General features: G+C 43.6%; 1 protein-coding gene across 3 annotated transcripts in view; it reads left to right on the top strand.

Moving 5' to 3' along the window:
* LOC109871867 (pre-B-cell leukemia transcription factor 1) overlaps positions 1-24,662 on the top strand; it is a 75,194-nt gene extending 50,532 nt beyond the window's left edge. Inside the window, exons 3-9 of one of the 3 annotated variants that reach the window (XM_020462876.2) lie at positions 15,092-15,339; positions 16,291-16,481; positions 16,733-16,868; positions 17,195-17,354; positions 18,404-18,516; positions 19,592-19,681; positions 21,741-24,662. In XM_020462876.2, the coding sequence (XP_020318465.1) occupies positions 15,092-15,339; positions 16,291-16,481; positions 16,733-16,868; positions 17,195-17,354; positions 18,404-18,516; positions 19,592-19,681; positions 21,741-21,833 (1,031 nt within the window). In that variant the 3' untranslated portion in view covers positions 21,834-24,662. Of the gene's footprint in view, positions 1-15,091; positions 15,340-16,290; positions 16,482-16,732; positions 16,869-17,194; positions 17,355-18,403; positions 18,538-19,591; positions 19,682-21,740 lie in introns of all 3 variants that reach the window. The other 2 variants (XM_020462874.2, XM_020462877.2) reach the window with 2 other exon arrangements.
* The last annotated feature ends 914 nt before the right edge of the window (positions 24,663-25,576 follow it).

Raw genomic sequence — 25,576 nt, 5'->3', positions numbered from 1 at the left:
TCTTTGCTTTCTGTGGATCTGCTAAATACTTGTTACCAACCAAGCTGCATTGTGAAATAAAATGAAACAACGGTTAGTGGGAAATCTCTGTTCTCGCATCCCCTTACGTCACATTCATGTCTCACGTGTTCTAATGGCAAGGCAGAATGTGAACAGTGTGGCAATAATGTGGTTGTTTACGAGTGGCCATATGGTGGATGTCCTCTGCCTGCTAGCTGCAGGGAGATTTTCCCCCCCGGAGATCAGCTGATGTTGTTCTGTAATGAATCTGTTTCCCACCAACAAACCCTCTACTCATCCTTGTCTTGTCCCAGGATCTCCCACACAGGGGTGTAAACACCCCCTAAACTACAGAGGGAGCTGTGGAACGTCCCAGGTAGGTCTAACCAAATGCTGTCAGATGGAGTCAGCGTCTCCCCTTTGCCAAAAATAAACCTGCCCGCCCTGGCTTGTACAGCCTAGTTCCCTGCCTGCCTCCAGATGTGGCTTAATTTACTGCGACTTGGCTAATTACTGTAATTAAGGATTAATTACTGTTAATTACCTCGCATAAACTCATCACCAGTCAAAGAGCGGAGTCTTATGAAACGTGCCATACACACGAACACACACCACAGGGACCCCAGAAGGAGCATGTTGTTGGCCTCTCGTTGGATGCCGGATCAGTGTGTTGCGGAGAGGCCCCGTGTAGAGCCACAGTAGGGGCACAATAAAGGGCAGGACTCCAGCTACTCATGGACAGTCACCTCTGAGCTCCATGCGGTTCTAACTGCTATCCATCGCTTCACCAACTCCTGGAGCACTGCGTCTGTCTCTGGTGGCTGCTGCCATTTGCTGCATGACTTTCAGGCTAACAAGTCCTTGCCGAAAGTTAGGGAAACCATTCAGGGCATATTTTTTTAAGGCCTTGAGGTTTTCGTGACCTCACCAGGATAACACTCCTGGCACTACGTTACTAGTTCAGAACACCCACCCATCTTTTTTTATCTAATGAGGGAACCCCAAAACATTTCCCCATTTCCATGCTGACAGCCAGTAGGCTGTCAGTCAGTGTGTTGGTTATAATTAGTTAGAGCCTGGATGGGTAGATGGTAAACGCCGGAGGCAGCATTTTTAATGAAAGGTAATGAACGTACCCCCAACTGATTCCACCCTCAGGAATGGAGATTAAGTCACAATGACCCGGTCCCTTTGCTACATCAGTGTCACACAGACGAACACACACACACACAATTAACAACATTAAAAGAAAATTGACTCCTCGGGTCAGTGTTATTTGATTGATGAGATCTAGTGTTGGGAGGGATGTTGATAATTAAATGTGATTTAAATATGTATGGTCTTCCCCAAATGAATCATCCCTACACCATGTTACAGAACAGGTCAAATATATGACATTTCAACACAGGTCAACACAAAAACATAGAAAAATAACAGGTAAACAATCACTGTAGTAATTCACCAGCTTCATGACTCACTGCACTCAAGAGCACAGCTGTTTTCATCTCTCTGAGATGAGAGACCATGAGTAAACTAAGCATTTTTAACTTGTTTTTACTAATAGCCCAGCTAGCACATTTGGTTCCTTGGAAAATGTGGTAACACCCATTGGTTCTGGAAATTAAGCCTTATGTTTCCTGACCGGTGAAACTGAATTAAATCTACCAGACACTGTATTACTTGTTGTGCTGTATGTGATCAGAAGATGTTCCCACCAAAAGTGAGCCTGTCTAGGGTATACAGTGCATTCAGAAAGTATTCAGACCCCTTGACTTTTTCCACATTTTGTTATGTTACTGCCTTATTCTAAATGGATTAAATTGTTTATTTCCCTCATCAATCTACACACAATAACCCATAATGACAAAGCAAAAACAGGTTTTTAGAAATGTTAGCAAATGTACGCCTTTGGCAGCATTTACAGCCTCGAGTCTTCTTGGGTATGACGCTACAAGCTTGGCACACCTGTATTTGGGGAGATTCTCCCATTTTCCTCTGCAGATCCTCTCAAGCTCTGTCAGGTTGGATGGGGAGCGTCACTGCACAGCTATTTTCAGATCTTTCCAGAAATGTTTGATCGGGTTCAAGTCCTGGCTCTGGCTGAGCCACTCAAGGACATTCAGAGACTTGTCCCGAAGCCACTCCTGCATTGTCTTGGTTATGTGGTTAGGGTTGTTGTCCTGTTGGAAGGTGAACCTTTGTCCTCAGTCTGAGGTCCCGAGCGCTCTGGAGCAGGTTTTCATCTCTCCAGAGATGTTTGATCGGGTTCAAGTCCAGTCTGGTTGGGCCACTCAAGGACATTCAGAGACTTGTCCCGAAGCCACTCCTGCATTGTTTTTTGATGTGTGCTTAGGGTTGTTGTCCTGTTAGAAGGTGAGCCTTCGCTCCCAGTCTGAGGTCCCGAGAATTTCGGTGAAGCACTACCATCCTTCACCGTCCTTCTGGAAGGTACTTCCTTTTCCACAGTGGAACTCTGGAGCTCTGTCAGAGTGACAATTGGGTTCTTGGTCACCTCCCTGACCAAGGCCCTCTTCCCCGATTGCTCAGTTTGGCCAGGGGACCAGCTCTAGGAAAAGTCTTGGTGGTTCCAAAATTCTTACATTTAACAATGATGGAGGCCACTGTGTTCTTGGGGACCTTCAGTGCTGCAGAAAGTTTTTGCTACCCTTCCCCAGATCTGTGCCTCGACACAATTCTCTCTCGAACCTCTAAGGAATATTCCTTCGACCTCATGGCTTGGTTTTTGCTTTGACATGCACTATCAACTGTGGGACCTTTATATAGACAGGTGTGTGCCTTTACAAATCATGTCCAATCATTTGAATTTACCACAGGTGTACTCCAATCAAGTTTTAGAAACATCTCAAAGATGATCAATGGAAACAGGATGCACCTGAGCTCAATTTCAAGTCTCATATCAAAGGGTCTGAATACTTATGTAAATAAGGTATTTCTGTTTATAATATTTTATCAATTTGCAAAAATGTCTAAAAACCTGTTTTCAATTTGTCATGATATGGTATTGTGTGTAGATTGATGGGGATTTAAAAAAAAATCAATTTTACAATAGGGATGTAACATAACAATATGTGGAAAAAGGGAAGGGCTCTGAATACTTTCCGAATGCACTTTATAATACTTCATATAGAGGCTTTTAACTCTCTCATAGTTAGCTGACTATACAGCTCCCTGCTCAACAACACTCGCAACTTATCAAGAAGAGGATATTCAGCCATCATGATTTCCATTGACGCCCCGGGGCGATTAAAACTGCATGAATCCGAGCATGGGTTTGATTAGATCAAGACGATATATTTTAAGACACCTTAAGAAAGGACAGACGATTGCTTGGGGGCTAATGTATTGCCTATTTTGAATAATACATTATTTTAATGGAGAGGCCTTTAACTGTGGGGGGGTGGAGGGGTCTGAATGGTCTTTCCTCCTCTGGCGGGAGGGAGGCGTTTGGCTGCTGCTGCCTCGTTATCGGGACCGGCCCCTCAAGACTCAGTCTGGCCTGCTTAAGCCTCAGATGACCGGCACCATCATTACCGTTATTAGGAGTAAATTTAGGGGAAAGTTTCGCTGAAAAACACCCACCAAGTTGGTGCCTTGTGTGGACCTTGTCTTGCCCTGCTCCCCTTGCTCTGCGCTGCCATGCCTCATCTGGCCTCTTTCACTGCATCTAACTGCATGAGGAACCATCGGTCGGTCGATCAGTCACCAGTGTGGAGGAGGGGGAGAGGAGGGGAGGGAGCGGCCACCAAATCCGCCTAATGTGACGCCTGTCAGCTCGTCTCCCACCAGCTGTCACTTCCCAAATGCACTGGGGTTCATTTTTTTAATTGACACCTCCTCGCTTTCATATTCCATTTTTATTTTTCGACTTTCCTCTCTCCCTCCCTCCATAAATCCATCCCTCTCCACTTTTTCCCCCAACCTTCCTTCTTCCTCCTCTCTCTCTCTTTCTTGTTCCCTTATTTTTTTATTGTCCTTGTCGTCTGCCCGGCCTCTGTCAGCTATAACACTCTAGGTTCGGCCCGCTTTCAAACATGACTCTGGAGATGGCTGATAAAGCATAAAGCAAGTGTTTTAGAGGGTCTTTATGGCTTTGCCCTTGTGTACTGGAGTTGTTCTAGTCCCCATTATCTGGTGATGGAGTGGACATTTTGGGCCAAGGAGACTTTCCCGTGAACACAGTGGGGAGTAAACATTTCTAAGGACAAAACTGCTTAATGATTTAAAATAAAGAACATATCATGCTTGTAGACTGACTCTAATAGACACTGTGCTACCCATGCCAGTAGATACCCATACATGTAATAAATATTGCGCTGCTTAGCATCAGTAGCTTATGCTTCTATCAGATGAACCACTCAGAAATTAATATAATTTATTGTTTCTGTGCTGACAGATTCCTCATACCATGATACCAACACATGCAGAGCAGTGGATGAGTTTAATGCCTTGAGCGATGATTCCATATTAATGGGCATATACAGTGAAACAGAGGTGAATTTCCCTCTAAGGTCTAGGGATATTGTTGATCATTTGTTTTAGTTGTTTGTGATACTCACCATGTCCATTGTAAATCATCAAACTGCTTCTTCAGGATTTCAGGTTGTTGTTTTTTTCTGTCCCAGAATGCCATGTGGCAGGGATGAATGGTAGTGATGTTCCATTAGCATGTTGCTGTCGCAACCACTCCCGCTGACTGTGGCCCAAATACAGACACACACACACACACACAGAGAGACAGGCCCACACAGACAGGCACTGCGCTCCTGTGTCAGGAACACAGCTGATTTATGAATCGCTGAAACCCTGGATGACGTGTGCCCACAGAATCAATACAAACCCTGCGTATATGCCTGGCACTGTGACTTCATCCAGACCAAGGCAGAGGAAGCACATACACACGGATATGTGCACGCACGCACACACCCACACTCACACACAGACATACAGTACATACACACACACATACAGACATACGCACACACACACATACACACAGAACTGCAGAGGAGTGTATTGCGTTACTGTATCGACGTGAAATGGAACCGGTCCAGCGTTGGTTGCTAGCTGCCAGTCAGAGGCGAGGAGGGTAAACCTTCATCATGGCTGTCAGGGAAATCACTGCTGCCTTGTTTGGCCGTACATCTTCCTAATTGTGACAGAATACTTCAACATCATTAATTAAACATGCTTTCATTTAAAAGCGCTCACTGGGAGCCGGGGCTGGGGGCTGAGAGAGAGGTAGTCTGCCAATATGCAGAGAGGGCTGTTTTAAGGATTTGTTTTTTCTGTGTGTTTGTATGGGTGGCTGTGTGGTAGGTTTGTGTTTGTGTTCAGACTTGTGCTTTGCAAACATCTTACACCCCAATAAGACAGAAACGTTAGGACTATGAGCTGTCATTTGAACGAAAACAAAACAATAGTCTTAATTCAGAGAGAGAGAGAGAGATATTAAACAGGTTGAATTAAACATGAGTACAGAGGGAGGGAGATTGTGAGTCCTCTCACTGTTCAATTAAAGCCTGTCTGTAACGGTCAAGATTAAATGATGGCAGTCTTTTTATAGAAACACACTGTTAGTCTGAAATAAGACCCACTGCAAACCAACCATGTTCCTCCACGCACAGATGGTCTGAGAATACTGGCCTGAGAGACCTATCAATGAGTTGGACCAATGGGAAACAACACCATTCTAACAAGGTTTTCATTTGATGTTGTGGAAAGCCATTTATTTCAAATCAAATCAAATTGTTTTAGTTACATGCGCCGAATACAATAGATGTGGACCTTACAGTGAAATGCTTGCTTACGAGCCCCGAACCAACAGTGCAGTTTAAAAAAAATATGGATAAGAATAAGAAATAAAAGTAACAAGTAATTAAAGAGCAGCAGTAAAATAACAATAGCGAGACTACATACACGGTACAAGTCAATCTCCGGGGGCACCGGTTAGTTGAGTTAATATGTACATGTAGGTAGAGTTATTAAAGTGACTATGCATAGATGACAAAAGAGAGTAGCAGGGGGGAGGGGGGGGGGGGGGTCAGTAGACTTGCCCCTTCAGGAGTTTCAATACCTTTGGAACACGAAGACGTTTTAAAACCTAACAAAGAAGGGCCCCAATAGGCCTATATATTGCTTACTATCATTAATGTGTATCTGGAAATTGGTTTACTGTTGCAGTATTTCCAGATATCGCTATTACTATTGTTGCTACAATTCAAATCAAATCCAATTTTCTTATTCACACGCGCCGAATACAACAGGTATTACAGTGAACCTTACAGTGAAATGCTTACTTACAAGATTCTAACCAACAATGCAGTTTAAAAATATTAATAATAATATGAAATAAAAGTAACAAGTAGTTAAATAGCAGTAGTAAAGTAACAATAGTAAGACTATATACAGGGGGTACCGGTACAGAGTCGATATGTGGGGGCACCGGTTAGTTGAGGTAATTGAGGTAGTATGTAGGTAGAGTTATTAAAGTGACTATGCATAGATAATAACAGAGAGCAGCATAGGGGAAGGGGGGGGGGCAATGCAAATAGCCTGGGTAGCCATTTGATTAGATGTTCAGGAGTCTAATGGCTTGGGAGTAGAAGCTGTTTAGATGCCTCTTGGACCTAGACTTGGCGCTCCGGTACCGCTTGAGGTGCGGTAGCAGAGAGAACAGTCTATGTCTAGGGTGGCTGGAGTCTTTGACCATTTTTAGGGTCTTCCTCTGACACCGCCTGGTATAGAGGTCCTGGTATAGAGGTCCCAGTGATGTACTGGGCTGAGCAGTTGCCATACCTGGCAGTGATGCAACCAGTCAGGATACTCTCGATAGTGCAGCTGTAGAATGTTTTGAGGATCTGAGGACCCATGCCAAATCTTTTCAGTCTCCTGAAGGGGAATAGGTTTTGTTGTGCCCTCTTTATGACTGTCTTGGTGTGTTTGGACCATTCTAGTTTGTTGGTGATGTGGACACCAAGGAACTTGAAGCTCTCAACCAGCTCCACTGCAGCCCCATCGATGAGAATGGGGGTCTGCTTTGTCCTCTTTTTTCTGTAGTCCACAATCATCTCCGTTGTCTTGTTCATGTTGAGGGAGAGGTTGTTGTCCTGGCACCACACGGCCAGGTCTCTGACCTCCTCCCTATAGGCTGTCTCGTCGTTGTCGGTGATCAGGCCTACCACTGTTGTGTCATCAGCAAACTTAATGATGGTGTTGGAATCGTGCCTGTCTGTGCAGTCATGAGTGAACATGGAGTTCAGGAGGGGACTGAACACGCACCCCTGAGGGGCTCCTGTGTTGAGGGTGAGCTTGGCGGATGTGTTGTTGTCTACCCTCACTCTCTGGGGGCGGCCCGTCAGGAAGTCCAGGATCCAGTTGCAGAGGGAGGTGTTTAGTCCCAGGGACCTTAGCTTCTTGATGGGCTTTGAGGACACTATGGTGTTGAACGCTGAGCTGTAGTCAATGAATGACATTCTCACATAGGTGTTCCTTTTGTCCAGATGGGAAAGGGCAGTGTGGAGTGCAATAGAGATTGCATCATCTGTGGATCTGTTGGGGCGGTATGCAAATTGGAGTGGGGCTTGGGTTTCTAGGATAATGGTGTTGATGTGAGCCATGACCAGCCTTTCAAAGCACTTCAGGGATACAGACTTGAGTGCTACGGGTCGGTAGTCATTTAGGCAGGTTACCTTAGTATTCTTGGGCACAGGCACTATGATGGTCTGCTTGAAACATGTTTGTATTACAGAATCGGACAGGGAGAGGTTGAACATGTCAGTGAAGACACTTGCCAGTTGGTCAACGCATGCTCGCACTACACTTCCTGGTCGGCTGCAGAACAGCTGGTGCTCTCATGCATGTTTCAGTGTTATTTGCCTTGAAGCATGCATATAAGTAGTTTTGCTCATCTGGTAGGCTTGTGTCACTGGGCAGCTCTCAGCTGTGCTTCCCTTTGTAGTCTGTAATGGTTTGCAAGCCCTGCCACATCCGACGAGCGTCAGAGCCGGTGTAGTACGATTTGATCTTAGTCTTGTATTGATGCTTTGCCTGTTTAATGGTTCATTGGAGGGCATAACGGGATTTCTTATAGAGGTCGACCGATTTAATCGGCATGGCCGATTAATTAGGGCTGATTTAAAGTTTTCATAACAATCGGTAATCTGTATTTTTGGATGCCGATTACGGCCTATTACATTGCATTCCACAAGGAAAATGCGTGGCAGGCTGACCACGTGCTCCGCGAGTGCAGCAAGGAGCCAAGGTAAGTTGCTAGCTAGCATTAAACTTATGTTATAAGAAACAATCAATCTTCACATAATCACTAGTTAGCTACACATGGTTGATGATATTACTAGGTTAACTAGCTTGTCCTGCTTTGCATATAATCAATAAGGTGCCTGTTAATTTGTCATTGAATCACAGCCTACTTCGCCAAACAAGGGATGATTTAACAAAAGCGCATTTGCGAAAAAAGCACAATGTACCTAACCATTAACATCAATGCCTTTCTTAAAATCAATACACAGAAGTATATATTTTTAAACCTGCGTATTTAGTTAAAATAAATTAATGTTAGTAGGCAATATTACCTAGGGAAATTGTGTTACTTCTCTTGCGTTCATTGCACGCGGAGTCAGGGTATATGCAACAGTTTGGGCCGCCTGGCTCATTGCGAACTAATTTGCCATTATTATAACATAACATTGAAGGTTGTGCAATGTATCAGCAATATTTTGACTTAGGGTTGCCGCCAGTTCGATAAAATACGGAACGATACCGTATTTCACTGAAAGAATAGAGGTTTTGTTTTCGAAATTATAGTTTCCGGATTTGACCATATTAATGACCAACGGCTTGTATTTCTGTGGTTGTTATATTATAATTAAGTCTATGATTTGATAGAGCAGTCTCACTGAGCGGTGGTAGGCGGCAGCAGGCTCGTAAATATTATTTCAAACTTTACTGTGTTTGCCAGCAGCTCTTAGCAATGCTTGCTTCACAGCTCTGTTTATGACTTCAAGCCTATCAACTGCTGAGATTAGGCTGGCAATACTAAAGTGCCTATTAGTACATCCATAAGTCAAAGGTATATGAAATACAAATGGTATAGTTAGAAATAGTCGACACGTGATAATTCCTATAATAACTACAACCTAAAACTTCTTAACTGGAAAAATTGAAGAACTGGGAATATTGAACCACCAGCTTCATATGTTCTCATGTTCTAAGTAAGGAACTTAAACGTTAGCTTTTTTTACATGGCACATATTGCACTTTTACTTTCTTCTCCAATATTGTGTTTTTGTATTATTTAAACCAAATTGAGCATGTTTCATTATTTATTTACGACTAAATAGATTTGATTTATGTATTATATTAAGTTAAAATAAAAGTGTTCATTGTTCATTCAGTATTGTTGTAATTGTCATTATTACAAATATATGTATAAAAATCGGGCAATTAATTGGTATTGGCTTTTTTTGGTTCTCCAATAATCAGTATCGGTATCTGCGTTGAAAAATCATGATCAGTCGACCTCTAATTTCTTATAAGCTTCCGGGTTAGAGTCCCGCTCCTTGAACCCGACAGCTCTAGCCTTTAGCTCAGTGCGGATGTTGCCTGTTATCCATGGCTTCTGGTTGGGGTATGTACGTATGGTCACTATGGGGACGATGTCATCGATGCACTTATTGATGAAGCCAATGACTGATGTGGTGTACTCTTCAATGCCATCGGAGGAATCGCGGAACCTATTCCAGTCTGTGCTAGCAAAACAGTCCTGTAGCTTAGCATCTGCTTCATCTGACCATGGTTCATCTGACCATTATTGATCTCGTCACTGGTGCTTCCTGCTTTAATTTTAGCTTGTAAGCAAGAATCAGGAGGATATCATTATGGTCATCTTGCCAAATGGAGGGTGAGGGAGAGCCTTGTATGCATCTCTGTGTGTGGAGTAAAGGTGGTCCAGAGTTTTTTCCCCTCTGGTTGCACATTTAACATGCTGATAGAAATTTGGTAAAACAGATTTAAGTTTCCCTGCATTAAAGTCCCAGGCTACTAGAAGCGCTGCCTCTGGGTGAGCGTTTTCTTGTTTGCTTATGGCGAAATACAGCTCATTCAATGCTGTCTTAGTGCCAGCCTCAGTCTGTGGTGGTTACGAAAAGCTTCGAAAAAAACTCTCTAGGTAGATAGTGTGGTCTAAAGCTTATCATGAGATACTCTACCTCAGGCGAGCAATAGCTCGTGAATTCGTTAGATATCGTGCACCAGCTGTTATTTACAAAAATACATAGTCCGCCGCTCCGTGTCTTACCAGACGCCACTGCTATTTTTTATAACCAGCAAGCTGTATGTTGATAGTGTCGTCGTCACGACTCCGTGAAGCATACGATATTACAGTTTGGAAAGTCCCATTGTTAGTTTAATCTTCCGCGTAGGTCATCTTTTTTATTCTCCGAAGATTGCACGTTTGCTAGCAGAATGGAAGGAAGTGGCGGTTAATTTGATCGCCTTCGAATTCTTAGAAGGCAGCCCTCCCTCTGGCCCCTTTTTCTCCGCCTCCTCTTCATGCAAGTCACGGGGATCTGGGCCTGTTCCCGAGAAAGCAGTCTATCATTCACGTCGGGCTCATCGGACTCGTTAAAGGAAAAAAAGGATTCTGCCAGTCCTTGGTGAGTATTCGCAGTCCTGATGTCCAGAAGTTATTTTCGATCATAAGCGACGGTAGCAGCAACACTATGTGGAAAATAAGTTACAAACAATGCAAATGAACTAACAAAAACACAATCGGTTGGTGACACGTAAAACGTCAGCCTTCTTCTCCGGCGCCATTTTCTTATTTTATTTATGGTGTAGCATTATGAATCTGCCTCCTATTGCCAGATAGTTATGATAATGTAACGTTTTAGGGTGACAGAGTTCACTGATGCTGGACTGGCATTAAGGCCTTTAATCAATTTCATTGTCCTTACTGAACAGGAATAAATAAAGCTGATTGCTATGGTTTGAGTTATTATGTCACAGCACAGTGAATTGTATGATTATTTTTATTAATTGTGTTTATTTAATCCATTTCATGCTTTTAGTCTTGTACTGGAAGATACGGGGAATTAAAAAATCAGTTTGGTCCATTAGGTTTCCTCTCCAGTCGGAAGTAGCCTACATGTTGTTGTCAGAAGAACCCCGCAGTATTCTAGTCAAGTTGTCCTACTGGACTGTGTGGAATAGCAAGGCGATATTGTTGTTCTCTATATCTCGTCTCAGTCTTTTAAATTCAGAGGGGACACAGAGGTTAGAGATAGTGACTGTGACTGGAGAGACAGTGTCTGAGAGTTGGTCTGTTGGGAGGGTTCTACGGCTGAGGAATGAGAGATGAGTTAGGAGTTGACTGACTGAGGTGGAAATGATGTGTAGCTTTAGGGCTTTTTAAGTTTTGAAGGAATGCAGGCAGGAGAAATATTGACAGAAGTCAACGCCTGCAACACACACGCACACACACGCACGCACACACACACACACACACATACACACACACACACACACACACACACACACACACACACACACACACACACACACACACACACACACACACACACACACACACACACACACACACACACACACACACACACACACACACACACACACAAACTCACTCTCCTTTCTGAACCCCTGACCTTTCCAGTCGTCTGATAGCCATTGACATTTGCCTCCTGAGTCTGCATGCTCGGATGGTGGAGCTGATTGGGGTGAGGGAGGGGGAGGAGGAGGGGAGAGGGTTCATGGGAGAGACCGGTTCTCCCTGACGGCCTAGGAATCCATCTTGACGTCTCTCTCACTGGAGAGGTCAGCAGGCAGGCAGCTCATCCCATGGACAAAGCCACAGACCAGAGCATAGCAACATACTGAAACCTGTGCCAGACGGACAGTCTACTCCAGCACATCTCTCTCTCAGCAAGCCACTGTCATTTACCGAGATTCTGTCAAATTGTCACTCTTAGCAATTGTAAATACTGCATGTTTACAGGGAATGATTTAGCCCATATAGTTGGCTAGTATACAGATGAATCGATGCAGGACACTCTGTCCTGATAGTGTAGTGTATGCTGCCTGTCTTTGTTGGTAAAGATGGTGGATGAAATGAACAGGCTACACCTGGTTGTTTTCACCACCTCTGTGAGGAGACAGAAAGCTCTGCTCCTTTACTTAGGGAGCCTTCTAGTGGCAGACAGAGGGAGAGCAGGGTGGTCCACAACACAAAGCCCTGGTCCAGTACCATAGTGAAACACAGCCCCGGTCCAGTACCATAGTGAAACACAGCCTGGTCCAGTACCATAGTAAAACAGCCCTGGTCCAGTACCATAGTGAAACACAGCCCTGTTGGTCCAGTACCATAGTGAAACACAGCCCTGTTGGTGCAGTACCATAGTGAAACAGCCCTGGTCCAGTATCATAATGAAACACAGCCTGGTCCAGTACCATAGTGAAACACAGCCCTGTTGACCAGTACCATAGTGAAACAGCCCTGTTGGTCCAGTACCATAGTGAAACACAGCCCTGGTCCAGTACCATAGTGAAACAGCCCTGTTGGTCCAGTACCATAGTGAAACACAGCCCTGGTCCAGTACCATATTGAAACACAGCCCTGTTGGTCCAATACCATAGTGAAACACAGCCTGGTCCAGTACCATAGTGAAACAGAGCCCTGTTGGTCCAGTACCATAGTGAAACACAGCCCTAGTCCAGTACCATAGTGAAACACCGCCCTGTTAGTCCAGTACCATAGTGAAACACAGCCTGGTCCAGTACCATAGTGAAACAGAGCCCTGTTGGTCCAGTACCATAGTGAAACACAGCCTGGTCCAGTACCATAGTGAAACAGAGCCCTGTTGGTCCAGTACCATAGTGAAACAACCCTGATCCAGTACCATAGTGAAACAGCACTGTTGGTCCAGTACCATAGTGAAACACAGCCCTGGTCCAGTACCATAGTGAAACAGCCCTGGTCCAGTACCATAGTGAAACACAGCCCTAGTCCAGTACCATCGTGAAACACAGCCCTGTTGGTCCAGTACCATAGTGAAACACAGCCTGGTCCAGTACCATAGTGAAATACAGCTCTATTGGTCCAGTACCATAGTGAAACACAGCCCTATTGGTCCAGTACCATATTGAAACACAGCCCTGTTGGTCCAGTACCATAGTGAAACACAGCCTGGTCTAGTACCATAGTGAAACACAGCTTGGTCCAGTATCATAGTGAAACAGCCCTGGTCCAGTACCATAGTGAAACAGCCCTGGTCCAGTACCGTAGTGAAACACAGCCTAGTCCAGTACTATAGTGAAACAGCCCTGGTCCAGTACCATAGTGAAACAGCCCTGGTCCAGTACCGTAGTGAAACACAGCCTAGTCCAGTACCATAGTGAAACAGCCCTGTTGGTCCAGTACCATAGTGAAACAGCCCTGGTCAAGTACCATAGTGAAACAGAGCCCGGGTCCAGTACCATAGTGAAACACAGCCTGGTCCAGTACCATAGTGAAACAGCCCTGTTGGTCCAGTACCATAGTGAAACAGCCCTGGTCCAGTACCATAGTGAAACAGCCCTGTTGGTCCAATATCATAGTGAAACAGCCCTGTTGGTCCAGTACCATAGTGAAACAGCCCTGTTTGTCCAGGACCGTAGTGAAGCACAGTCACATAAAGTAAACAGTCACAAGTTAACATTTTTGTAGGTGTGGGGGTGGGTATATAAATGTGTATCTGTGTGCATTGGGGGGTATGTGCCAAGAAACATCCTTCTGCACTCTGTGGTACTGGCTGGAGGGGGGAGGTAGCAGAAAGCTCAGTGTCTGTGGGGGTGTGAGGGGTGAGGCCAAGGTTCAAACTAGGGCCACTTCACCCATCACTGTGACTGGACACCCCAAACTGTGTGAACACGGACAGCAGTGGGCCAGTAGCCAGAAGGTCCAGTCGCCTAAATATGTCTGACAAATGTCTGACAACTACCTTGTTAGCACCGTTTCTTCAGCCATAGGGAGTCCTTGAATTTTGCTGTTTTCTAGCGTTACTCAAAATCTAGCTTAGTATTTATTTATTAAAGCCGCAATATGTAACTTTTTGGGCAACTCGACCAAATGCAGGTAGAAATGTGATATATAGATCTGTCATTCTCATTGAAAGCAGGTCTAAGAAGCTGTAGATCTGTTCTATGTGCCCTATTTCTATTTCTACTTTTGGTTTTGTACACCAGCTTCAAACAGCTGAAAATACAATATTTTGGTTTAAGGAAAATATATTTTGCGGCGGTTTAGATGGTACATTGATTCTCTACACTAAACTGAAATTAGGCAAACTATTTTAGAATTTTAGCCACCAGAAAATGGCGGAGCGATTTCTGCATAGTGCATCTTTAAGTTAAAAAACAATTATCATGATGTGACTGTGATGCATAAATAAGACTAAGGCAACATCTTAGCTTTTTCTCTTTATCCGGTGTTGATACATTGTTTTTGTCCCTTATCACTGAGATGATCTATATTGATATTACACCATTTTAACCCGTTAGGTTATGAATGATGATATTATTAGTTTGCTGACCGGGAAGATTCAAATATTTTTATGACACAATGTTATTGTTTTAGCCACTGAGTAAATATCGTAATCTGCTCTCCTGGAGTGCAAAGGAAAATGAACTCTCATGGAAGTCTGTGTTAATTATTTACATGAAATGATATTCAAAATCAATGAGATGATAGTTTTATTATCTTGGGTGCTGCCAGGCTCACTAACATCCAGGTTTTTATGGCACAGTCATGGGCTATTAAAGATATGGTCATATTTCACACAGAACAGGTTGAAGACTATAGTAAGAAGAAAATAGAGTAGTAGACTGCATTCTCACCGTTGGTGACTGGTACACTCACTCCACTTCTCACCCAAACACTGTTCATTCATATTAACTGGGCCTCTTTTCTTTGCAGTGCTGATCATCGGACTTTGCAATGAATCAGCGTTGTGTTCGTTTTTACATCACTAGAGAAGTTTCTTACTAACTATTGTCTCTACAGTGCTCAGTATCCGTGGCACCCAGGAGGACGATGCTCCAGATGCCCAGCTCATGCGATTGGACAACATGCTGCTGGCGGAGGGCGTGTCCGGACCAGAGAAAGGGGGCGGGTCTGCAGCAGCAGCAGCAGCGGCCGCAGCAGCGGGAGGAGGGGTGGGCCAGGACAACTCAACAGAACACTCAGACTACCGGGCCAAGCTGACTCAGATCCGCGGGATCTACCACACAGAGCTGGAGAAGTATGAACAGGTGAGGACAAACCACGCCCCTCGTAAACGCTCTTTCCTTTCCCATAAGCCCTCTCTGCTCCAAGAAGACCCTCACAACCCCTCTTACTTCCTATAGGTAACCCCTTTCGGCCTAAGCTCCCCCCTACTCTGATTTCTGCCATCTCACTACATAACTGTCCTCTCTCCCTTCCAATAGACGACCCCACTGCAATCTCACTACACTCAGACTGCACACAACCACGCTTTCAGAAATCCCTTTTCAGCTGGCAATCATTTTATCAGTCACACACAAGTCCTATGCCAAGAGAGCATCCCGTCCTTCCCATTGATGTCAAATATATTACCGCCTGTCATCATCTCAAAGCAGGCCCGTCATCACTTCCTGTCACAGTGTTACATTTGCACCTGAGAATACTCATGTCACCGCTACGTGTACTACTGCAACTGAGTGTACGGGCGGAACGGCTGTTTGCTATGAACTGAGTCTCGTTTCAACTGACACGACCCTGGTGCTGACAATCAACAGACTCCCCTGTCCCCAAACGCAGCAGACACTTCCCAGTGACTGATTCTGACAGAGAAAGAGAATGAGAGAGACACTGAGTGAAAAGACAGAGAGGGAAGTGGAGCGAGAGAGAGACAGGAAGACAGTTCAAACCTGCTGAACTTGAACAGGAATGAAAGCCTCCTGTCATTTTAGACGTCTTCACTTGTCACTTTCTTCCTCACGATTGAAGAAAAGGTCTCCTCAATAGACAAAGACATTCTCACTGTTTGTCTACCCCATCCACTGCTGTTGTTTCTGCCACAGCACTGCAATACATTACTGCCACATTACTGTACATCGATAGTATTACTACCACTACTTATGATACTGGTAATACTAACAATGCTAGCAGTGTCTTACTTCTCTACTGTATCCAAGTGCGTGCGATTGCTATCTGCCTCATATGAGTGTGTCTGTCTTTAGGCATGTAACGAGTTTACCACCCATGTGATGAACCTGCTGAGGGAGCAGAGTCGCACACGGCCCATCTCACCCAAAGAGATCGAGCGTATGGTGGGCATCATCCACCGCAAGTTCAGCTCCATCCAGATGCAGCTCAAACAGAGCACCTGCGAGGCCGTCATGATCCTACGCTCACGCTTCCTCGACGCCAGGTCTGTGTGGGACTGTGTGTGTGTGTGTGTGTGACGTGTCTGTGTGTGTCTCTCTCTGCGTGTGTCTGCTGATAAAAAATAAATAAAAAACAGAGTGTATCCTGGGTCGCTCTACACCAAAGACAACAGATTTTTGTAGAGTGCGATGATGGAGACAATGTAGTCCAGTCCTCTCTAATATACTGTAATGAAGGAAATGACCTGTAATTGTGATATTTAATATATTTCTCTCTGTCTCTCTATCTCTGCAGACGAAAGAGAAGAAACTTCAACAAGCAGGCAACAGAGATCCTAAATGAATATTTCTACTCCCACCTGTCCAACCCCTACCCCAGTGAGGAGGCCAAGGAAGAGCTGGGCAAGAAGTGCTCCATCACAGTGTCACAGGTACACTATGCCGCCACATAGTCTTCTTTCTTGACCCACATAAACCTATTAGCTACCTAGCTAGCATGGCCATTTTGTTCGACAATTGCATTCACACTGCTATGTCACAGGAAGTCCGCTAGAAGAGACTGCATCCAAAATGGCACCCTATTCCCTACATAGTGCACTGCTTTTGACCAGAGCTCGTGTCACTCTCAATGGGAATCTGGTTTCTTGACAATCTGGTTTCTTGAAAGATGTGTTTCTACATAATACCTTGCTCAAACAATCGTTGTAATAAACTTTAGTTTAATTTCTTGTCATGTAATATGTACTTTATGTTACAGGTATCGAACTGGTTTGGAAACAAGAGGATCCGATACAAGAAAAACATTGGCAAGTTCCAAGAGGAAGCCAACATGTACGCCGCGAAGACAGCTGTCAGTGCAACCAATGTATCAGCCCATGGCAGCCAGGCCAACTCCCCCTCCACCCCCAACTCTGCAGGTCAGTATCAATACCAGCCATAACGGATGTGACCAGTAGGGTACCAAGTCAGTTCTGTTAATGTTAGTTTGGCTGCATAGTATACCCTACTGAACAATGCTAGATCATATAGAGTGCTGAAGCATTATATAAGCTACATTGAAAGGTATCCACACTACAGTAGTATGGACAATTCAATTCAGAAATATGACACAGTTGAGCAGAGAGGTGTAGAGCACTGATTAGAAAACCTGGCTTTACCCAACCCTGGGCCCCAACTCAAGAATCCAGTCTCGGCTCTGTTCCTTTTCAATAACAAAATACTGTCTGCACCCCCCCCCACCCCTCCTTCCTAAACTGGCCCAATAACCTGTGGCCTGGTCCCTCTCTCTCTGGGGTTTGTCGGGTGAACACAGTAGACATATTGAACTCTTGGAGTCTTGGTTAGAGAAATAACTATCCTGTGGCATCCCAGCCTAGTCCTTTGTCATCATGTTGACTCTTCAGCTGTGTTGGGCTATGGTCTAGTCTTGTGTTTTTTCTGCCTTGAAATCAAGTTAGGCTGCGTTCTCCTTTAACATCTGGGGAGTTTGGCTCCATTAAAGGACAAAGAGGATTCTTTCAGTTCTTCCTGCTGATCGTTTAGCACTTCCTTAATGAGCCAACCGGTCCGGTAGCAAGGAACTTAAACTGCAAGACAATCCATCTATTCTGCATTTGTTTCACCCCGGTTTTAACCCCTAACCTCAATATTCTTGATAATATGATTATCATCATAATTACCACAGAAGTAGTAGTTGGTATAGTTGTATTAGTACAGTATATTATGCTGAGAACATCCCTTGCCAGTACATTTCCATAGGTACATATAGTCAGTGTAGATGGTGATTGGTCACTGATGTCGTTCCCTGTTCACAACACCACATTTGGCTTTCAACCCTCTCCCACTAACCCACCTGACTGCACTTTTTCGGGTTGCATGATCGTGTTAACTCCTCTTTCCTCTCTTCTCTTTCCACCGTCCTTCCCCACTTCTCTCTCGTTCTCTCTTTCACTGTCTGTCCTTCCAGGTTCTGCTGGCTCTTTTAACATGTCAAACTCCGGAGACTTGTTCATGAGTGTGCAGGCTCTGAATGGGGACTCATACCAGGGGGCTGGGGTAGGGGCCAACGTTCAGTCCCAGGTAGGATCCTCGCAGAAACTAGTACGTAACCCATGAATTATTGGTACACTAGTTGTCATGTAGATAGGAACCCAGCTAGTAGTCGTACAGTGGCCAATTTGTGGCCCGTTGAAGGCAAAGTCAACCAACCACGGCGGACAGCCATATAAGGTCTTATATTATAAGACTGAATTTCCCTGCTCAGTGGTTCAGGCACTGTCCGGCCTAGAAATGTTCCATTGAAATCATCAAAAGCCCAGAGCAGAGTCACTTGACCTAGTCCGTGAGACAGAGGTTATACGTGGCCTTTAGCCATAGCACTAATATGGCGGCCATTGTCAGGCTCATGAATGAATAGACGACTGCAGACAGTTTTGGAAACAATACAAGACTCGTCAACACTCCTGACAACAGTTGTCTTAGCCACTGGTGCACAACAGTCCTCTGACCTTGCCCTGTTGGACAACTATGGCCAGCACAGAGTTTCTGAGTGTTGGGATTGGGAGGGAGTCTTACTCACAATAGGTTGGGTGGGAGGATTACCACCCGTGGTGACATTCTCATTTAATTCAACCCCCTCTAGCCCCCCAGCCCTATCCCTCCATCCGTCCCTCCTTTCTTTTTAAATCAACTCTCCAAATCCTCAGGTGTTTCATAAATATGCATAGGATTAACCCCCTAAGGTGGATAAGAGGTCTCCTGGGTTGATACTTCATTGAAAAACAATGTCCTTGTCAAAAGGTAATTTGGCTGCGCACTTCAAAATGTCTTCCCAGACGCTGAGGAGTGAAGATGAATTTTGAGTCGTAGAAGCAATTGGAAATAGTCAATTAGTTGCAGTTTTGTTCCTCTTTGAATTTTAACCAGATATTCATATAAGTTCCCTCGTGATGGTGTTTGTGGTCATTTGTCTTTGTTCATTTGTGATATCTTTTGTGTTGAACCTGACCATTCTAAACCGATGCTGTAACCTTTCCCAGGATACCCTTTTGCTCTCTGACCTTATGCATGAAGATCTTTGTCATGTCTAGCTTTTGTCTGTCTGACCCACACATTTCTCTCTCTCTCTCCGTGTGTGTGTGTGTGTGTGTTCCAGGTGGATACTCTTCGCCATGTTATCAGCCAGACAGGAGGATACAGTGACAGTCTCGCCGCCAGCCAGATGTACAGTCCACAGGGCATCAACGTAAGAACACCACCACCAAAAAACAACAACAACCGTCTGTCATTTCATCACAATATTGCCTTTCTATTCTTACTTTGGTCTCTTTGAAAGAAAAATAAGCTAACTATTTCTATACTATACTTCTGTAGCTATTCTTCTTTTGTTTCCGATGCAATACCTTTATTAGGTTTCAGTTTGTCCCTTTGCCCAATTATTTCAAAGCCAACGGGTGTGGGATGCCACTTAGTTAGCAGTGGCCTGTTGGTGGCTGGGCTGTTGTCCAGGCAACGGCCCCTGTGCCGGTCATGCCCCGGGCGCCAGGCAACAAGGCAGGAGTCAGACAGAGCGAGAAGCCGGTCGGCTGGACGTACGGACACGCTTAGAGCTGGTCTGTCTGGTGACATTAGTGTTAGCGAGGCACCTGCAGCCGACAGGAGCAAGGCCACAGGTGTCCCCCTGTCTGTCCAACACTCAGCTCACATGGCACCAAATGAAAAGAAGCACAGACCTCATTTGGGATCAAAATAAAAAAAATAAAAAATTGCCCTGGAGTACAAGCTCCAGTCCAATTTATTTACCACCCTAAAATAACTCGACAAGCTGATGTTAAGAACAGCACGTTCTGAAAGGGGTATTGTGTCAGGGCAGGGCTGGGAACACTGGAGGGGGTGGGTGTAGTGTTAAGATCTACAGTGACAGGCTGTGTTGTAGAGAGGGGAATCAATAAGACAGTCACAGCAGGCTGAGAGGGGGTCTGGGCCAGCAGTCTGAGCGCATTGGTCGCATCATTCGTCCAACAACTACAATGACGCCGACAGCAGCACGCCCTGTAATATCCTAGACAAGATGCCAAAAAATGATGTAGTGGTGGAAGGAAGACGTTCTCCATTCAACCCCTCCATTAGCTTCCTCAGTAAACTATGTTAGAACTAAGCTAAATGAGGGCTGATGAAAATGGCCGATGATAAGAGCACGGTCGGTTGCGGTATGTTAGTCAATGGATGCATAGAAGGTAGTTTCTGGGAGGCAGCCTTTGGCCAAACAGTACGGGCATTCACATTTGCAGCTCATCAGTCTTAAACACACATCTGTCTGTACAGATATTGGGACCTTCTGCCCCATACCTCAAAATCTGAGCCAATTATTTTTTAAAGTATTCGAACATCAACTTGCAGTGAATAAATAGGCCTAATAAATAGGCCCATGCCAAATCCAAACACTGAAAAGATTATGTCATTCTAAAACACTTCTTCTTTTCAATTGTAGAAATCATGTTATTATTTTTTCTGTAGAAGCTTTCGATCCTGGATGGATCTTTTTCATTGTGCAGCGAAACAATTTCCACTCATTCTGAGGTTTCTAATGACTGAGCTGAGGCAGGAAGCAACGTTCACATGGCAGACCTCTCCTCTTCTATCATTGAACAGTAATTACGGCTGTGAAATAGGCGGAGGGTGTCACCAAAGCTGAAGATTTTAAACGTTTTCTTTTCTCTCCCCTCGGTTCAAATGTGATGAAAGACTGGCTCTATGTGAAATAACAGGTTTTGAAAATAAGAGGGTGCCAAAGCCCATCTCCAACAGCTTTCACCGATGGCATGGAAATTGCCGTTAATGTCCCAAATGCTCTTTAGCCTACCTATCTTCTGGGAATTGAAATTGCCTCCTATTTTACAAACCCATTATATTTTCATCCCAGTAGCGGATGTGATAATTTGATATAATTGATTCTCCCATCAATCCTCTTGGAGGTTGTGTGCTGTCTATATGTTTTCAATAACATGTCTCTTTATTGTCTGTACATGAGGCCATTTTGAGACAGATGGGAGATGGAGTCTTATATTGTAGTGCCTTGATAGAGTAATTGTACTTGTAATATATTTGGAAGATGCATAATCCCGCAGAGTGCAAAAGGGTGTTTGTCAGTTCAAGAGTTTCATGTTAGCTACAGATATAGCTCAAATAATACACACTATGTGAAATTATTCCTGTATCTATGAGGAAATGTGTCCTGAGGCATACAACAAATTGTCTCACAATTTTATCTCTAGAAATGTGATTGATTTATTTTTGCTCCACAGACAAATGGTGGATGGCAGGATGCTCCGACCCCCTCGTCAGTGACCTCGCCCATAGAAGGACCTGGAAGTGTCCACTCGGATACCTCCAACTGATTATTTGACCCTCCACACACACCATCACCACAACCCAACGATGAACTGGCAGAGCCAATCACAGTCCTAAACATAGCGGCATACTACACAGTGTCCTGTAGATTTCAGGGGTGCTGTGAAAACCATAACTATAGCAACCTTTCCTCAGCTACAGTACTACGGGACATTTGAGATGCATACATACAGTAATAGGAATTTCAAAGCAAAAATCTAAACGATACAAAAATTCTTAATACAAATGTTTGTACAGATTTCACAGGATATTCAGAGGGCTGGATTGCTTACTTACCTGTGATGGGTTTACTCATATTGATGATATTAAGTGATAAAATAAATTTAGACAACCAAACCTGTATACTTCAATTCAAATGCTTAATTCTACCTCTCAGCGACTAAAAAGTAAACAAATATGAAAGAGCATTATTTGTTTTCTAAAACATGAACTTTGTCATTGTAAGGAAGAAGCACTTCGCCATTCTTTGTTTTGCGGTCCCTCCTCACTGGGCACATACTGGTTGAATCAACATTGTTTCCACATCATTTCAAGGAAATTACGTTGAACCAATGTGGAACCGACGTTGAACTAACATCTGTGCCCAGTGGGTCGCCTATTCGATGGTACGCCATATAGGCTTTTAATGTTGCTCCCCTGTTTACAGTGTGTGCTTGATGAACTGTGTTCGCTTTACCCTCTCCCACAGGGAAATAACCAAGAAGACTTAGAACTTGATTTACTAAATGTTTTTGTATTAGTTTCTCCGTAGAGGACTTTTAGGGAAAGCAGGTCAGCCTAGTGAACTCTGAGGACCCTTCACCCTGACTAGCAGGTCTTCAATCTGGGTGGAAGGCATTAGAAAAGGAAAACATGCTGGTACGAGAATGCTCATTGGCGAATCTAAAGGATTTAATGGAAATTGAATATACATTGTAGATGTGTGTCTTCCTGATTTATAAACTTCTGCCCCATGACCCCTTTGATAAGAACGCAGGAGATCTGTGGGCCCACAAGCACTCATAGGGCTCTGTTCTGATATCCATACTAGCGTGCCACTTAGTCTTGCTAACACCAGGCTCTCGACGTCACAGCACGTGGGTCGCTTGTCAGCCAGGCTACGCACCACTTAGAATGCATGCCCAATACATGCTTCATTCTAAGTATGCTAGTGTGGATATTGGGAAAAAGCTACAGAGTATGTGCTGTTGATTGTCTGAGGGCCTGAGGAAAGCCTTCCTTTTTAACAACCACCTCATTGAGTATCAGTGTCTCATCAGAGGTAAACGTGTGAAGTTACAGTTATGTCATGTGTAAAAGGAGAAAAAAAGGAAATAAACACCTGTCATCAACAACCCAGACGAGTTTGAATCACATCATTCATTCCAGTGAGAATAAACTAAACAAAAGAACACATCGTCTCAATCTGAAAGTCATTTGGAATCACTTCCTGTGTCTGATTGTTTTGGAGCCTATGGGGGCCAATAAGAGCAGACATTTCCTCGTTCGCTGTCTCACTTCAAATTCATTCGGTTTTTTAGTCGCCAAATGCTACTGTTAACCAAAACTCTTATATTTGTTGATCTATTGGTTTTTTTAGAGGTCGTAACCCATCTAGCTACATTCACTCATATACTTATATATTAGATTTCTCACTTTACCTTTTGCCAACTGTCCCAATTCTGGTGCAGCAATCCTAACTGAGGGAAAATGAAATCGATAACCATCTGAACAATGCTGCCTAATCGAAAAGCCATTGTAGAAGAAAACCTTTCTGGAGAAAATCTCTGTCAATGATCTGTGTAGTAAACAGTTTGTTTTTGAGTACATGGAATCAGATTGTAGTTAAACAGGGAAGTCGTTACGTTAATATGGTTCAGTTACTCCTAGCTCCGCTGATGCAGGTAACACCAGGACTGAACTTACAGTAGCCGTGATGCGCAGGTCATGAGATGCTTTTTTACCCCGTGACATAGCTCAGAAGATACATTGTTTTCCTGTGATTCAGTGTTCATTGTTCAGCCACTGTTCCAAGGCACTCTCCTGCAATGGAACTATATTGTTCTTTATACCCAGAGTTGATTTCTGTTTCTCTTCTTTTTTTTTGCCATTTGAATTTCTATTACAAAATGTTACAGTATATGGCAGCATTCTTTCTTTCGCCGTATCAAGAATGTCACCTGTGTCCTTGCTGTTCCCTTCTTAAATTGACTTCTATCAGTCCTCAGAATTCATGAGCATTTTGAATGTTGTGCCAAAAGGTCTGTAATGTCCATAGCAAAACTAGAGATGTGAAAATTCCTTCAGACAAACAAAGATGTTTGGACATTTGATATACTTGTCCTTATGTTGTGTGGACTATAGTTATTCTTTAGTATTTGGTTATTTACTTTTTATAGTGTGCTATTGTATTTCATGGTTCCCATTTTATTGTCAATTAGCTCTCTCCTGATGTGATTCTGTGAACATTGCCACATTGTACTTGACTTTCTTTGTGGAACCATCATTTCTACAGTTTCAACATTAAACTTATTATACTACTATATAATACATCAAGACAAAACAATGGCATTTTATTATTGAATATTTGTGCGAGAAAACAAGAATAATATACTGATATTTGCCAGTTTTGCAAAATGTTATAGTTTTTTTTTAATGTGATATGGATTTTAATGCACCAATTGTAAATTCAGCTTCCCAAACAATGTACTAACAAGTTCAAAAAAGCTCACTTGCCATGTCCCCTCTAATTAATTGATTTGTTGTGCCAAAGTAGAAGTATGCATAATTTATTCATTTTGGAATAACTCTCAATAAAACTGTCTGTAACTCCCGTATTAACTACAAGTGAATCTCAACTACTTGATACTCTACAGGGACCCTGAGCTCTACAACCCATTTGCTCCGGATCCAGATTTAGAAATAAGTATGCTTGTTTGCCAATAAATGCAATATGATAACACACTCCATATAAAATAGTTTTTTTTGTTTTGATAGCTGAAAGGAGAGGTTCATATATATATATATATATAATGCATGTAATTTGTTCTTTAATAAAATACTGCTGTGTTTTTGAATAATTTGTCACACATTTACATATATGTTTCAGATAGTATTCTGGTTCACTTGGTCTTGTCAAAGTTATGAAATAACATGCCAGGATTACGGATATCAGAAAAATATTTTGTATTCTATTTGTAACATTCTAACGCTTATTTATAGTCAAACATGTATCTAATCATCGTTCAGGCATTTTCATTACTAGTTGATGTGAAGGCCTGCAGCATGCTTTGTTATATGACCTTAGGAGTCACATCTGACAACGAGGGCATTGTGAAGGGTTTTGGCTCGAACAGTTTATATGCATGTGAGCATAACCCTTAGGTTATGGAAATGTTGAAGCCCTGGAGTGTTTTGTTACGCCAAACATGAAGGACGTTCAATTTCAGTGTTTTCCAAGAGCTTTTGTGCCAGTCAAATCCTCACACGGTTTAGACAACCAATGGTCCGGTTCCCCTTTGCCACATGTTATCTGACATTTCCACAGCTCCTTCCGTAGAAATAAACTGGGCCGCCCACAGTACAAAGCGTCAGGCAGGATGTGTTCTTCAGAGAGCTTCCCTGGTAAAGGTCATATGAGCTGTAGCCAGGCGATGGACATCAGAGAGTCACACAGACGGAAGATGACCATTGTCATCCAAAGCAGTGATATTTCACAGTTTATCTGAATTGGCCAATGTGGGCAATTTGA

The sequence above is a fragment of the Oncorhynchus kisutch genome, linkage group LG27, assembly GCF_002021735.2.
Source record: "Oncorhynchus kisutch isolate 150728-3 linkage group LG27, Okis_V2, whole genome shotgun sequence".
Lineage (NCBI taxonomy): Eukaryota > Metazoa > Chordata > Actinopteri > Salmoniformes > Salmonidae > Oncorhynchus > Oncorhynchus kisutch.
The sequence above is the reverse complement of the archived record's forward strand: the minus strand, read 5'-3'. Positions and strand labels throughout refer to the sequence as shown.